Raw genomic sequence first — 16131 nt, forward strand, 5'->3', positions numbered from 1 at the left:
GCCCCGCCCCGGTCCGCCCCGGTCCGCCCCGGTCCGCCCCCCCCGCGGGAAGCCGCGCCCGGGAGGCGGGGGGGGGGGGGCGGCGCTGGGACACGGGGAAGGCAGGGACGCGGCCCCACGGCCCCCCCCCGACCCCCCCCGACCCCCGGCTCGGATCGCAGCACAAGGGGGGGGGTCCCCCCGGGCTGGGGGCCCCCCAGCGGCACCGCCCCCGTTGTCGCCCCCCGGTCCCCGGCCCCGTGCCCCCAGCGCCCGGCAGCGCCCCCCCGCCGCGCCGAGCGGCCGCAGCTGAGCCCCCCCGGCAGGGACAGGGACAGGGACAGGGACGGGGACAGGGGCAGGGACCGGGACAGGGGCAGGGGCAGGGACAGGGGCAGGGACGGGGACAGGACGGGGACAGGGGCAGGGGCAGGGACAGGGGCAGGGACAGGGGCAGGGACGGGGACAGGGACGGGGACGGGGACGGGGGGGACAGGGCGGGACAGGGGCAGGGGGCAGGACAGGGACAGGGACGGGGACGGGGACAGGGGCAGGGACAGGGACAGGGGCAGGGACAGGGGCAGGGGCAGGGACAGGGACAGGACGGGACGGGGACGGGCGGGGACGGGGCAGGGGCAGGGACAGGGGCAGGGACAGGGACAGGGGCAGGGACGGGGACAGGGACAGGGGCAGGGACGGGGACAGGGACGGGGACAGGGGCAGGGGCAGGGACAGGGACAGGGACAGGGACAGGGACGGGGACAGGGGCAGGGGCAGGGACAGGGGCAGGGGCAGGGACAGGGGCAGGGGCAGGGACCGGGACAGGGGCAGGGGCAGGGACAGGGGCAGGGACGGGGACAGGGACGGGGGCAGGGGCAGGGACGGGGACAGGGACGGGGACAGGGGCAGGGGCAGGGACAGGGACAGGGACAGGGACAGGGACAGGGACGGGGACAGGGGCAGGGGCAGGGACAGGGGCAGGGGCAGGGACAGGGACAGGACGGGGACAGGGACAGGGGCAGGGACGGGGACAGGGACAGGGGCAGGGACCGGGACAGGGGCAGGGGCAGGGACAGGGGCAGGGACGGGACAGGGACGGGGACAGGGGCAGGGGCAGGGACAGGGACAGGGACAGGGACGGGGACAGGGGCAGGGGCAGGGGCAGGGACAGGGACTGGGACAGGGACAGGGACAGGGGCAGGGGCAGGGACAGGGGCAGGGACAGGGGCAGGGGCAGGGGCAGGGACAGGGACGGGGACGGGGACAGGGGCAGGGGCAGGGACAGGGACAGGGGCAGGGACCGGGACAGGGGCAGGGACAGGGACAGGGGCAGGGACGGGGACAGGGACGGGGACAGGGGCAGGGGCAGGGACAGGGGCAGGGGCAGGGCAGGGACAGGACAGGGGCAGGGGCAGCCCCCCCCAGCACCCGGCCCAGCCGTGGGGATGCTGTGGCCACTGCTGGGATGGGGGCGCTGGGATGGATGGAGGGAGGGAGGGAGGGGGAGGGATAACGGGCTGCATGGTGGACGGACGGACAGACGGATGGATGGGGGAGGAGGGAGGGAGGGAGGGATGGACATATGGACGGGTGGACAGATGGACGGGGGGGCACATCAGGATGGAAAGAGGATGTGCAAGGAAATGGGGCAGGGAGGAGGAGGTGGAGAAGGCGGCAACTGGTGCACGGGGGCGGTGGCCCAGCGTGGGGAGGGGCTTGTTGGCTGGAGACCCTCTGCACCACGCACATGGCCCAGCGGTGCTGCAGCTGGGGGGGCCTACGGACACGGGGGGCACCGAGCGGAGCACCCAGCCCAGCACCGGGGCCGGCCGGGCAGTGCCTGGGGTCCCCCCCACCTGGGGGTTCACCTGCAGCACCCGTGGGGCACGCGCAGGGGGCGGGAGGCGTCGGGGACCTGGGGGGTTCCCAGCGAGGGTGAGCTCCTTCTGGGGGGCTGGGATGTGCTGCGCCCCAGCACGGTGCCGTGGGACCGGTGGTGGGGGCCACGGCCACCCTGCTCTGCACGGGCTGGAGATGCTGGGGGGGGGGCAGAGATATTTGGGGGGGGCGTAGATATTCGGGGGGGTGGAGATGTTTGGGGGGCACTTTGTTAGTCTGGAGTCCCTGCCTGGCTCCTTCCCAAGCACTTTTCCAGGGAGGGGGGACCCGGAGGGGGGACCTGCAGCCAGACCCCCCCAGTACCTGGTGCGGGGAGCTGTGGAGGCGCAGGGACACCCCCCCCCCAAACCCTCCCAGCTGCCCCCAAGGAGGGGACAGGTTAAGCAGCAGGGGAAGGGTTAAGCAGCAGTCCCACCAAGGGGGGGTGAGTGTGGGCGAGCGTGCAGCCCCCCCGCCGCCCCCTCGTGCCCTCATTAAGCCCTGGTGGCACCAGGCTGTCTGCCCTGGCGGGGGCCGGGACGGGGACGGGGACAGGGCTGGGGACAGGGCTGGGGACAGGGCTGGGGACCGCTGCCTTTGTCTGAACTTGTGGCAAAGTTGGAGCCGAGCCGACGGCCGCTGCCGGGGGTCCGGGAGCTGCGGGTGAGTCCGTGGGTGCCCCCGGGCCCATGGGGACGGAGGGCGCTGGCCCCGCGCGGGCTGGGGGCTGCCCTGGGTGCTGGGAAGGGGATCGGGGCGCTGGGCACGGGCAGCGGGGACGGCAGGAGCAGGGATGGGGATGGCTGGAGCTGTCCCCCGCAGCGCAGCGCGGCCACGACCTCAAGCCCCGTCCCCAACCTTGTCCCCAACCCCGTCCCCAACCCCAGTTCCCATCCCCGTGCCTTCAGCTCGCCCCGTCTCACACCAGAGCCGGGGGACCGAAGCCTGGGCGCGTGGACGCACGTGGCCCCGAATGGCTCGGGGTGAGACGTGGCGGCTTTGGGGTGTCAGCAACCCCCCCGTGCACTCCGTCACCTCCCGGCCCCAAAGCCCTGCGGGTCACCTCACCAGGCGGGCATGGGTGGGTGTGTGGCACCCAGACGGAGAGGGGACACCTCGCCGAGCACGGGGACCCATCGCTAGCCCGCACCGAGCCCTCGCTTCGTTATTTTTTGGGCACCCACGGGTGCCGGGCTCACCCTCGCCTCCAGGAGAGCCCCCCAGGACCACGCGGGATGCGGCACCGATGCGGAGGGAGGCCTGGCGGCTTCGTTGCACAGGGAAGTGCTGCTCCTGGAGGGGCCGGGGGTCCGGTGGGGGTGCGCGGGGGCGGCCGCTTCGCCCGCGTGCTTGGAGGGGGCTGGAGCCAGAAGCGGGTCCCGGCTGGGGAAGCCCCGCACGAAGGAGGAGGAGGAGGAAGATTAGCAGAGAAGTGATCCTGCCCCGGCCGCGGGAAGGGCTCGGTGGACCCCAGCTCTTCCGTGTGGGCACCGGTGGGGCCCCGAAGCGGGGCGCAGAGGGGCCGGATTTGGGCGCACGCGTCCGGGGAGCGCCCACCCCCCGCGGAGCCGATCCCGGCACGGGCGGGCAGGAGGCGGGATGAGGCGGCGGCGGGCCGAGCTCCGCAGAGCCACGGGAATGCAGGTGAGCTGGGCCCTGTCTGTCTGTCCGTCCGCCTGTCCGCCCTTCCTTCCTCCCACCAGCAGCCGTCCCCTGCCTGCCCAGCCCCTCTCCGCTCCAGAGATCGCGCCTGTGCTGCGGGCACCGCTCCGCTCCCGCTGTGGCACCCACCCAGCCCTCCAGGCTTCCCTCCGTGCACCTGTCCTCCATCCTGCTGCCCCTCCAACGCACATCCCTTCGTCAGCCACCCCTCCAACACCCGTCTCTCTGTCACCCACCCCTCCATCACCCACCCCTCCATCATCCATCCGTCTATCACCCACCCCTCCATCCACCCCTCCCTCCCTCCATCCATCCACCCATCCTTCCATCTGTCCTTCTGCCCACCCATCCCTCCCTCCCTCCATCCATCCACCCATCCTTCCATCTGTCCTTCTGCCCACCCATCCCTCCCTCCCTCCATCCACCAATCCACCCATCCACCCCCCATCCGTTCCTCCAGCCATGCATTTACCCACCCCCCCTGTACCCCCCCCCACCTTTTCCACCCACCCCCCTTTTCCCCCCCTTTGTCCAGGAGCTCGGGCTCAGCGCGGGGCCACCAGGCAGCACAGCACCCCCCAGCCTGGGCTTCCCCTGCCCCGGGCCGGTGACACGGGCTGGTGACACCGGGGGTGCCGACGGGCCCGAGCGGGTATTTGGGCGGCAGGGGGTCCCAGCTTTTTGGGATCCGCCGGAGGGACCTTGGGAGCTTGGGGTGACCGCACGGCCCCGGCACGGTCACGGCACCGCCGGCGGGTGCGGTGGCGTTTGTGCTGGAGACCTGCCCGCCACCAAGACATTTGAGAAGGGGACACGGAGGTGAACGCTGAAAGGGCCCGGGAGGGAGGGGATATGGGGGGGGGGGGCGTGGGGAGGTGATGGGGGGCATGGGGAGGTAGGAGGGTATGGAGAGGTGGGGGACATGGGGAGGTGACAGGGGACATGGCGAGGTGACAGGGGGCATAGGTGTAAGGGGGGGGCACAGGGAGGTGGCACAGGGGACACAGGGATGGCAGGGGGGCACAGGGAGATGTCATGGGGGGGCCAGGCTCACGCAGCTGCTCTGCTGCTGGGGCGGGCGCTGCTGCCCAAGGCCCCCCGGCTGCGCCCCCGAGCCGTGCGCTCCCCCCCAGCCCAGCCCCAGCCGGCTTCCAGGTGAGGATTTGGCTAAAAACCCGCCGCCTTCACCCAAATTGGAGAGGAAAACCCCTTCCCAGCCCCGAGCTTTGCCCCGGGCAGTTCCACCCCCCCCCGGCCCTATTGCACCCCGCAGCTGCACGGGGTTCGGCTCGGGGCCGTGCCTCAGTTTCCCCACCTGTGGGAAGGGCACGGGCACACGTGTGTGTGTGTGTGTGTGCATGCGCGTGCACGAGGGGGGTGCAGGGAGGTGTGCATGGGGGGGGGACACACGGGGAGGGGTGCTGGGGCCGGGCAGGGCAGGGCAGGGGTCAGGGCGCCCACCGTGCCGCATCAGCGCAGCACGCCTGACCTATTTAGCGCCGGCGTCCGCCCGGCTGCCGGGGGCCAGGCTGGAAAGTGAGTTAATGAAGTGGGCAGGGGCTGAGGGGCCGCTTTCCAGCGCACGGGAGGGGATTTCGAGCCGCGCTGGCGTCGCCGGGCTGCCCCCCGGCCTCCCCGGTACTTCTGGATGCTCCCCAAAGGCCCCCGGTGGCCGCAGACCCCGCGCCGTACCCGGGGAGCCACCCTGCAGCCGGGGACCCCGACACCCGGCACGGGGAGGGTTTGGGGTCAGCCTGAGCTCTGCTGCTTGTCCCCGTACGTCCCCGCGTCCCCCCACACCCTGGGGACCCTGGGACGGCTGCGGTGGCGTCAGGGGCCGCAAAGCCTTGGCAGGCGCCTGGCCGGCGCTAAGAGGATCCAGCACCGCTAATCCCCCGCTGACGCAGCCCAGCCCATGGCCCCCAGCCCCCCCCCCCCCCCGGGTCCCCAGCCACCGCCACGCTGGCACCTGAGGGCTGGGGACACCTGCGGGGATGTGGGGTCGCTGCCGGAGCCCTGGGTGGGTGCTGGGTGGGTGCAGTGGGTGCCGTGCGGGTGCCAAGGGGCTCCCAGGGCACCCAGATCCCCGCCACCCACTGCACCCGGTGCTTCCCCAGGGCTGGGTGCCGGGGGCTCCCCAAGCTCAGGGTGACCCCCAGCCCCCAGGTGCAGCGGGGCAGCGTGGGGATCCCCCCCCAGCGGGGTCTCTGGGGGGAGCTGGTGGGGCCGGTGCCCCTGCGCCGTGCCCGGGAGCCACAGCGGGCTCGGGGAAGCCGCTTGCACCCTGTGCACGGCGTCACGGGGCCGGGGGGGGGGTCCTGGGGAAATCCTCCTGCAGCGCTCCCGCTGTGCACCTGAGTGCGCAGGAGAACCAGGGGGCACTCCAGGCTCGGCAGACAAAGGCCGGGGGGAGCCACGGCTCCGCAACCGGGCTGAGGAGGGGACCCCAGGGACCCCCGGCTGAGGGGGGGTGGCAGGGACCCCCCCCCCCCCCCATGGGCAGCAGGGAGAGGGGCAGGGGACGGAGCAGAGGGAGGGGGCTGGGGGGCTGGGGAGCGCCCCCGGGGTGGGTGGGCGAGCACCCCAAGATCATTGGGGACACGCTGGGGGGGTGATGGGTGGTGCTGGGACCGGGGGGCAGGTTCCCACATGGGGCGGGGGTACATCGCACCGGTGCCTACATCCCCCCCACATCCCCGTGCGTCCCCCTGCCCGCTGGGGCTGCTGGCCCCGGCACGTGGCGGTTACGGGGAGAGGGACCGGGGTGCCCCCACCCCGGGGTGCCCCCGCGCTGGCCGGCGAGCGGAGCCGACAGGCTCACGTGTCGCGGTCCCAAACTGCGTTGCATTCACAGTTCGGGGAGCACGTCAAGGCTAAGGGGAGCTGACAGGAAAACCTTTACTGGAACAAACGGGAATATATCAGGCAAGGCTGACCGGAGCGCGAACCGCAGCCCAACACAGAGCAAATTATCGTCAACCAAAATAGCACGCCGCTCGGATCGCTTGTGCGCCGGGCACCGGGCGCAGCCGGGCTGTCAGGCTGCATCAGGGCACGGATGCATAAGGGATGGAGCGGGGGCACGCGTGGGGTGGGGGCGGCACCGCCGGGTGGGGCGCGTGGGGCTGGGTGGCACCATGGCGCGGGTGGGGGCACGGGGCTGGGGGGCAAAATCCCTTCCGTGGGGATGCGCGGGGCTGGGGGGCACAGAAACCCCCGTGGGGATGCACGGGGGCTTGGGGGGGGGGGGGGGGGAAAGCAAAAATATCCTGCTGGGGGGACATGCAGGGGGGTGACAAGCCCCGGTCCATGGGGTTCAAGGGGTGGGGAGGAGAAACCCAAATCCCTGGGGGTGCACAGCTACATCAGGGGTGGCAGCCCCCTCCATGGGACGACGAGGCCCAGGGGAGCCAGAATTGGGGCAGCGTTTGGGATGCTGAACCCCAGCCCCGTAACTCCCCCGCAGCCCCACGCCAGGGGTGCCCAGTGCCGTGGCAGGTGGTGAGCGGGAGGCGGGGGGGAGAAGCAGCAAAAAGCTCTGTCAAACACATAAAGAGCTGGCAAAGCGGAGGGGGGAAGCCGGTGGGGCCTCCTCCTCCCCGGGTGAACTTGCACATTACTTTTGCTTGGCTTCCCCGGCAGCGAGAGCGCTGCAAGCCAACTCCCCAGCGAGCGCAGAGGCAGCTTTGCAGCCATTTTGTTGTTGGCTTGAACTGGAAAAAGGGGAGAAAAAAAAAAAAAAGGAGAAAAAAAAATAAAAAAACACGAGGAAAAAAACAACCCAGCCCAGCCCCGCAGCCGATGGAAACGCGCTATGGGAACGGAGAGCTTCGTGCCCGCACGCTGCCCCAGCACCTCGCCGAGAGCAGCCGGCACCGGGTGGCTGCGACGTGGGATCTGTCCTGGGCTGGGGAACGCCCTGCTCGGGTGCTTGGGGTGCTCGGGGTGTTTGGGGTGCTTGGGGTGCCTGAGATGCTTGGGGTGCTTGAGGTGCCAGGGGTGCCCAGGACGCGCCGGGTGCCCGAGGTGCGGCACGCAGCGGTTGGCGAGCGGTGCTGATGCGCCCGGACGGCACAGCCGGGTGCAGTGCCAGCCCCCCCGCAGCCCCCCCAGTGCAGCCCAGTTTGCATCGGCACGGCTGGGGCCGGTGCTCGCCGCCGCGTCCGGCCCCAAACGGCCGCTTTGCGCACCGGGAGCTGCGCAGCGAGGGAGCGAACCCTGCGGCATCGCCCTCCCGGGGGAGAGAAATGGGGGGGGGGGGGATTCACGGGGAAAATCCAAACCCTCTGGGAGAGAAAAGGTGGAGAAGGAAAACGGGCTGGTCTGTGCCCAGCTCGTGCCGCTGGGACGTCCGTCCGTCCGTCCGTCTGTCCGTCTGCCCCCACGGGCTGACCCCGCCGCTTGCTGGGAGCCGCGGCCCCGCGGGCCATGTGCGTTTTTGGTGGAAACACGGAAAAAACAAAAGCAACAACAACAGGCTGCTTCTGGATTGCTGGCACAACCCCGCGGTGCCGGGTGGGGTAACCCTACAGAAACAGCTGAGATACACGAGCCTGTGCTTGTGCGGCCCCACACAAACAGCTCGGGGCACACAACCCCATTACAGCAGAGCGGGTAAAAACCCCGCTGCCCACGCAGCCCACGACAGCGGCTGGGGCACGGTGCTCGTGCAGCCCCTCGGTGCCCACGTGCTGCAGGCAGAAGCAGGGGACCTTTCCCCTATGGCCCCCTTCGCCCAGTCTGCCCCCAGCCCCGCTGGGCTCCTGCCTGCCCTGTGCTGGTGCCCCCATGTCCCTGTGTCCCCCTGTCCCCCTGGTCCCATATCCCTGCATCCCCCAGTCTCTGTATCCCCCTGTCCCTATGTCCCCCTGTCCATATGTCCCCCCGTCCCTGTGTCCCTTATTTCCCTGTCCCCGGGTCCCCATGTCTCTGTGTCCCCATGTCCCTCTGTCCCTGTGTCCCCATATTCCCCTGTCCCCCTGTCTCTCTGTCCCCATGTCCCTCTGTCCCCATGTCTCTGTGTCCCTATGGCCCATATCTCTGTGTCCCCTTTTCCCCCTGTCCCGGTGTCCCCATATCCCCCTGTCCCCATGTCCCTCTGTCCCCATGTCCCTCTGTCCCCATGTCTCTGTGTCCCTATGTTCCCATATCTCTGTGTCCCCTTTTCCCCCTGTCCCGGTGTCCCCACATCCCCCTGTCCCCATGTCCCTCTGTCCCCATGTCCCCGTGTTCCTCTGTCCCTGTGTCCCCATGTCCCCCTGTCCCCCTGTCCTTTCGGGTGCTGAGCACCGGGCACTGCTCCCTGCTGGGACACAAAGGGCACCCCCAAGGGGTCCCAGCACCCTGCCCTGGAGGGGGAACCTGTGGGAGGTGGAGAGGGACTCGGTCATGGGGTGTTCCCCACCCTCACCCCAGCTGAGTTGGGGGTACAGGAGGAGTGTAAGAGGCATGGGGGGATGCAGGGGGACGCGGGGAGTGTGGGGTGAGCACGGTGTGCACCGCTTCACGCACGCGTATGGGGTGTGTGATGGCCGTCATCGCATCCCAACTGTCCCCTGCCGCTGGCACCAGGCAAGGAGCTGGGGACCCCACGGTGAGGACCCGAGCACCCCACAGCGAAGACTTCCACCTGGGCACCCCACAAACCACCCTGTGGGGCTGCATGGAGCTCCCTGTGCTGGGGGGGGGGTGAGGTTACCCTGTCTGTCCGTGGGGAAACTGAGGCACGGCCAGGAGGCGGTGCTGGGGGCACCGTGCGACCCCATCCCGTGTGCCCGGTGTAGGGGAAGGAGGGGACGGCTCCAGCCAGAGCCAGGATCTCAACACACCGCCCAGTGCAGACCAGTGCAAACCAGTGACACCCAGTGCAGCCCAGTGACACCCAGTGTGGCTGCAAGGGCGGGACGGGGCTGAGGACCCCCCTCCATGTCCCCAAGCTGTGGGGAGGCCCTGTGCACACCACGGGGCAGGATTCGGCCCAGGAGCTGGGGTGGGTCCCTGCTTTGGGGCTGTGGAATCTGGGGGCTCAGCCTGGGACCACCCCAACCCCACAGTCCCCTCTTTGGGGTCTCTCCCTGGAGTCCACACCTTGGAAGAGGGGTCCCAGCCCAGGGGTGCCGGTTTGGGGTGCAGGGGGTGCCCAGCCTGAGCCCCCATGTGGGTGTCAGGGGCCTATAGGGGTGCTAAGGGTCCCCGTACGGATGCAGAGGATTCCCATATAGGCAGAGGGGGCCCTATAGGGGAGATGTAGACAGACATAGGGGTCCCTGTATGGATGCAGGGGGTCCCTATAGGGGCGCAGGGCTTCTATATGGACACAGGGGCACCTATGTGTTGCCGGCTTGGGGTCCCTATCGGGGTTCTGGGACCCTATATGGGTGCAGGGTTTCCTGCAGAGGAGAAGGGGGCCCCTATAGGGGTGCTGGGGTCCCTGTGTGAGTGTAGGGGTTCCCTATAATGAGTGTAGGGGGTCCCTATATGGGTGCGGGGGGGCTCTTCAGTGACTCCCTGCACAGGTTCAGGAGGTGCCCCTGTGTGGTTTGGGGGAGCCCCGACACCCTTTCGGGGCTACCCGTGCCCCGGGGGCTCCCCATGCCGCCCCGGGGTCCCTGTGTGCTCCCGGTGCCCCCTCTGCGGTTTGGGGTCCCCGTAAATTCCGGGGGACCCCCGCACAATTTGGGGACCCCCGCACGGTTCGGGCTCCCCGCAGGCCTCAGGGGAGCCCCGTAACACTCCGGGGGGCTGTCAGGACCCCCGTGCGGACCGGGGGAGGGGGAGGGGGGCACACCGGGACCCCTGGGGGCTGCAGGCCCCGCACCCGGTGCCGACCCCCCCCGGGTGAGGCCCTCCGGGCCTGCAGAGGGCGCGGCGGCGGGGCCGGGCCGGGCCGGGCCTCGCTGGTTCCGGCGCCGCGTGGGCAGCGGCGGGGCCCGGCCCCTCCCGGCCCGGTGCGGTCCCGTTCGGAGCGGCGGGGCCCCCCGGTTCGGCTCGGCCCGGCCATGTGGTTCCTGTACGCGCTGAGCTGGCTGTCCCTGCTGCTGCAGGTCGCCTTCGTCACCCTGGCCATCGGTGAGGCTCCGGGACCCCCGGGGAGCGGGGCTGGGGGCGGCCGTGCCCCGGGGTGGGGGTCCCCGGTTGTCCCCCGGTCCCGTTTTTGTCCCCGGCTGCCGCTGGGTTGGGGTCCCCGGGGGGAGGGTCCCCAGGGGGAGGGGGTCCCCAGGGGATGGGGGTCCCCATGGGGGTGGGGGTGCCCGGGGCGTTGGGGTCCCCACGGGGTGGGGGTCCCCAGGGGATGGGGGTCCCCACGGGGTGGGGGTCCCCAGGGTCCCGAGGCCACCCGGTGCCACACAAGCCGGGCACCACCAAAGTCACCGGGGTGCCCCCGAGGTCCTGAGGGTGCCCCAGGGTTGGGGGTCCCGCTGGGTGCCCCCGTTTGCGCCGCTCCTGCAGCCCCCCGGGACACCCCCCCCCAGTGCCCCCATCCTGCCCCCACTGCGGCGGGGCTGAGCCGAGCGTTCCTCCCGCAGCCGCCGGCCTCTACTACCTGGCGGAGCTGATCGAGGAGTACACGGTTGTCACCAGGAGGATCATCAAGTACATGATCTGGGTGAGTGCCGAAATGCCACCGCATCCTGCCTGGGGACGGCACGGGACGTCATCCTGTCCCCTCCTCGGGGCGCTGGGGACACCGATGCTCCCTGCGAGGGGTGGTCCTGGTGACGGCAGGGTCCCTGCTGTGGCCACAGCTGGGTTTTGCCTCCGTAGCTGAATAAAAGCAGCTCAAGAGCTGTATTTCCTCTGCACACACTGCAGTCCTTCTGTGCAGGAGCCAGGGGAGGCTCAGCCTGCCTGGTTCCCCCCCAGGACCCCCGTGTCACCCTAGGCAGGGCTGTGACACCCCTCCTCTCTTCCAGTTCTCCACGGCGGTGCTCGTCGGCCTCTACCTCTTCGAGCACTTCCCCGGCTTCATGGTGGGCGTGGGGCTCTTCACCAACCTGGTCTACTTCGGTTTGCTGCAGACCTTCCCCTTCATCGTGCTGACCTCCTCCAACTTCATCCTGTCCTGCGGTGAGCGCGGGGTGGCATGGGGCGGCACGGGGTGGCACGGGGCGGCATGGGGTGGCACAGGGCAGTGCAGGGTGGCGCAGGGCAGCAGGAGCCTGAGCCTGGCTGGGCGTTGGTGAGGGCTCGGGCGTTGCACTGCAGCTGCCAGGGCATTAGGGAGGCCCCAGGACTTCGAGCTTTGTACCGTGCGCCTTAATCTTGCTTTATTGTGTGCATGGGACAGCTGCAGCCTCTGTGCTTGTTTGTCCTGGGCCGCCGGGAGCCGGTGTGAAGTGTGGCAGGGCTGGGTTCCTGTCCTGGTTCCTGCCCCGGGTTTCTGAGCCAGGTTCCTGCCCCAGGTTGTGTGGAGGCTGCCACCAGCGTTCGTTGTGTCTTGGTACAGAGCAGGGAGGGGTCTGAAGTGAGCTACAAAACCCCACGTGGATAATTACAGCCTGATGTGGCGTTGCGCTGCAAGAGGCACTGCGTGTGTATCGTTCTGAGGAGCTGCTTAGAGAAAGGAAAGCTTTAAAATAAACGTCTGTGGTTATCCATAGATGGAAATCCATCATGGTTACTGCAAAAAGTGCAGGTAGAAAAGAGCTTTGATGCTTTTAGACGGGGGATTTTGCTTCCCATGCTGACCCCTTTCCTGCGGTGCTCCCAAGCCCCATCGCTGTGGCCGTCTCGGTTCCATCTCCGCCCTGCAGGCTCCCGGCCTCCTGGGCCAAGTCCTGGCAGGACGGTGGCACCGAGACGCTCCTGTCCTGCCGAGGGGCTGCCGTGGGCTCGTGCTGCAGGCAAGCAGAGGTTTCTGCCCCAAACAGCGGCCTCTCACGGCCTCCAGACACTGCCAGCAGTGCCTGCGTGGGGCGCCGCGAGACCGCTGCCCGTGGGGCAGCGCTGGGCCAGCTGGTGCAGGTGCCTCCCCAGCTGCGTGGGTGTCCTTCCGTCCTGTCTGTCTGTCCTGCTCAGGTGGTGGATGTACAGGGGAGCACGGCAGGGCCGAGGCACGCCATGGGCGGTGGGCTGGGAGCGCCGTCAGGATGGCTCGTGGTAGCTCGGAGTCGGTGGAACGGCTTTATTTCGGTTCTTGCTCTGAGTCTCCTGCGTGCTGAAGCGTCCTGCGCGTGGATTGACTTCAGGTCTCTGCTCTGAGTGATTCGGAGTGACGCCTTAAGTACTGAGCGGGCAGAACTTCTCTGGCGTGGAGCTCTGGAGTTGTTATGCGTATTTTCTGGAGTTGCTATGCATATTTTAGGGTGCTCGCCGCGTGTGACTGACGTACCTTCGCTCCTCAACGGATTCCAGTCGGCAGGATTTCGTCTGCTGCCTGAAAATGAGTGCAGCTCTCCTGTGGCGTGCAGATCAGGGGCTGTGTTTTCTGGCAGAGCGGGCTCTCATCTTGCAGAGTTCTCTGGGTTTTGGTGGCGTTCTTCAGCTGGCGGAGCTGAGGGGCAGCGCAGGACGAAGCACTTCGCCTCGGGGCTGCCTCGTGCCCACGGCTGTGCTGACCCCGAGCTGGGCTGGAGGAGCTGTCCTAGCGCCTCGGACAAAAGGCACCAGCGAGCTCCCTGGGGGCCGAGTGGTGTTTTTCTGCTGAGGGCAGCGTTAGCCCGTCTCAGCTTCAGTCGCTTTACGTCTGGCCGCAGAGCCCCTCGGCAGCTGCCGCGCGTGCGGGGTTTTTCACATCCCCTCGGGGCTGTGCTGCGCTCACAGGCTGGGCTGCGGGCGCCCTCTGGCACGGGATGAGAAGGGGCTCGGGCTCCTCAGAGGCTGCGCGGGGAGACAAACGGGGCTGGGATCTGGGGACCCGGCAGTTTCTCACCGGGTTCACGCACGATCCGAAATTCCTTGGGCGACAGCGAGGCTGCAGGTGGGGACGGGCTGCGGGGACGGGCAGTCGGAGGGGGGTTTGTCCCGGGGGGAGCCGTGGTGCTGTCCTCAGGCTGGTGGCTGACCCTGCTGTGTGTTCCCTCGGCAGTGCTGGTCGTCCTGAACCACTACCTGGCCTTCCAGTACTTCGCGGAGGAGTACTACCTCTTCTCCGAGGTGAGGGCCGCGGGGGCACGGCGGGAGGGGGCAGAGGGCAGCGCTCCTCGGGCCCCTGGGGGACCTGCTCAGTCCCCGAAGGCACCAGGAAAGCCCCAGCTTCTCTTCCAGACCCCTCCGGCACGGCCTTGGGGCTTTCTTAGCCAGTGAAGGGCAGGAAGAAATGCTGTATCCTCAGTGCAGATGGTGGATTTTTTTTTCTTCAGTGCTAAAAATGGGAAAGTAGAAAAAATACTACTTTTTAATTTTTTTTTGCAAGCTAAACACAAACCACCTCCTTCTTGGAATAGTTGCTCCTCGTTTTATGCCTCAGACATGCTGATTCTTCTGTCCTGCCGCCCTCACAACTGCTGGGGAGGTGGAGGCCCAGATTCACAACGGGGCCTCCTTAAACCCCGCAGAAAACTTATTGTGAAACTGAAAAACCAAGCAAACAAAGAACTTGGTGAAATGTAACACTCCTGCAGTGCTGCGGAGCTGGTCAGCACTGCAGCCCGCGGGGTGGGCACCCCTTGGGGCTCTGGCTCCAAGCCTCGGGGCAGGAGCAGCAAACCCTGGCGTGCCGGTTCCTCTTCGTCCCTGCAAGGTACCGGGAGGATTTAGTTAGCCACAGCGCATGGCCGATTTCCTGGTTGGTTAATCGTGCTCTTTAAAATTCTGGGAGCAGCGAAGGTTTTCAGGAGTAAGGGCGTCCTCTGCCCTGCCCTTCTCTGGAGGTAGCTGGGGGATTCCTCGTCCCCGTGTTGGCTTTGCAGTCTCAGCATCTGAGGGTAATGAGTTGCAGGATCTCTCCTCTCAGTGCCCTTTCCCTCAGGGGGTTCAGACGGAAACCCAGCGCCACGCTGGAGCGAGGAGGGGCCGTTGTGTTGCAGAGGACGTGCCCTGACCCGGCTCTCACCACTTTGCGCTGCCCGCAGGTTCTCGCCTACTTCACCTTCTGCCTGTGGTTGATCCCCTTTGCTTTTTTCGTCTCCTTGTCGGCCGGAGAGAACGTCCTGCCGTCCACCGTGCAGCCTGGAGGTGAGCGCTCCTCGTTCCCTCTTGTTGGGGGAAATCCTTCCCAAATCCTTCCCAAATCCTCCCAAAGCCAGGGCGGAAGGGAACGATCCAGCAACGCCTGCCTGGCGAGGAGCAGAGCGAGGCTGCTCTGGCCTTGTGTCAGGTCCTGGGCTCATGGGGCTGCTTCGCTCCTGTCCTGGCGCCCTGGAGCTCTCGGTGGGCTCTCCCTCATGCTTCAGCCCCAGAATCAGAGGATCTGGGCTGCCTGTAGGACGGGAACAGCCCAGATGTGAGCAAACCAGGAAATGTCCTGCTTGTGTGCTGCCCTGAAATCAGAGTCTGTCCCAGCAATCGCTGATTTTGGTTCTTCTTCCCTTCTCTGCGCAGATGACGTCGTCTCCAACTACTTCACCAAGGGAAAGAGGGGCAAGCGCTCTGGCATCCTCCTCATCTTCTCCTTCATCAAGGAGGCCATCCTGCAGCCGGCAGAAGATTTACTGAGCCCCGCAGGCAGCCGGTGCCGGGCAGACCCAAACTGTGCCGAGGGCTGCGGGGCAGCGCGCGCCACGCCTCGCTGGAGCCCTCCTCGATGTCTGCGGCCGGGATCCTGCTGGGAACGTGTGGATACGTGGGGGCTGGACAGGCTCCGCTGACGTCCTGGGACTGTCTGCAAGGAGGAGGAGGGTGAGGAGGGTCCGGCCGCAGCCGCGCCCCCACGCAGAGACCTGCCAGGCACCGTCACCCCTCTCGTTGGAAGTCTGGAGTTCGTGTGATGTAGTTTGGCTGCGGACACGCGTTCCCTCGGCGTAGCAGCAGACCGTTGACGTCTAACTGAGGTTTACGCAGAGCCGTTAATTAAAAAAAAAAAAAAAAAAGCAACCAACCTCTTGATGAGCCCCGTGTCCCCGCCTGCTGGCGCTGGAGGATGCTGGCGCGCGGCTCCATCGGCACGGGAGCACCCCGAGACAGCAGGGGTGGCCCGGAAGGAGCGCATTTATTTTTGTTTGATTTAATGTTGGAGATCTCCACTTTTCTCTGGTTTTGCTGGAAGCCTCCCTGAGGGGCCCGGAAGCTCCTGGCCGTGGGAGCGAGGCCCCGGGAGCCGCGTTTGCTCCGTGCCGGGCAGCAGGGTCTGGGCGAGGTGCTCAGCCTCCGCGGGTCTCTGCTCGGCATCTTCTGTGCTACTAAACCCGCCAGCCTCCCTAATTTCCAATTTAAAAAAAAACCAACCTATAGATGATCCTGCTGAGAAGGAGGTGCGAACCCTTTGTTCCTTCCTACGATCATTAAAAAAATCTTTTTTTCCCTTTGTGCTTTGTTCTTGGTCAGCTTCGGCCCGCGGCAGAGCTGAGTTTCCCCAGGCTCACCAGGAACGCAGGGTCTTGCAGTTCTGGGATGCTTTTGAGGAGTTTCTGAGAAAACGGCTCGTTTTGTCTCGTGGCCGGTTCTGGCTGAAGCCCTGTCACTCACAGCCTTGGTCTGCGTCGAGCTGCTCGTCCCTGGGGCTGCTCGGTCCCA

At 67.7% G+C, this 16131-nt stretch overlaps 1 protein-coding gene across 1 annotated transcript; it reads left to right on the plus strand.

The window, feature by feature from the left end:
* The first annotated feature begins 10395 nt into the window (after positions 1–10395).
* On the plus strand, positions 10396–15259 carry TEX261 (testis expressed 261). Its single transcript, XM_040555988.1, is given in 7 exon segments — positions 10396–10587; positions 11046–11125; positions 11433–11586; positions 13547–13614; positions 14532–14634; positions 15001–15091; positions 15093–15259. Coding segments are annotated over 7 exon segments (588 nt in total). The 5' UTR covers positions 10396–10517; the 3' UTR covers positions 15115–15259.
* Positions 15260–16131: the final 872 nt, after the last annotated feature.

The sequence above is a fragment of the Cygnus olor genome, chromosome 4 (assembly GCF_009769625.2).
Source record: "Cygnus olor isolate bCygOlo1 chromosome 4, bCygOlo1.pri.v2, whole genome shotgun sequence".
Classification (NCBI taxonomy): Eukaryota; Metazoa; Chordata; class Aves; order Anseriformes; family Anatidae; genus Cygnus; species Cygnus olor.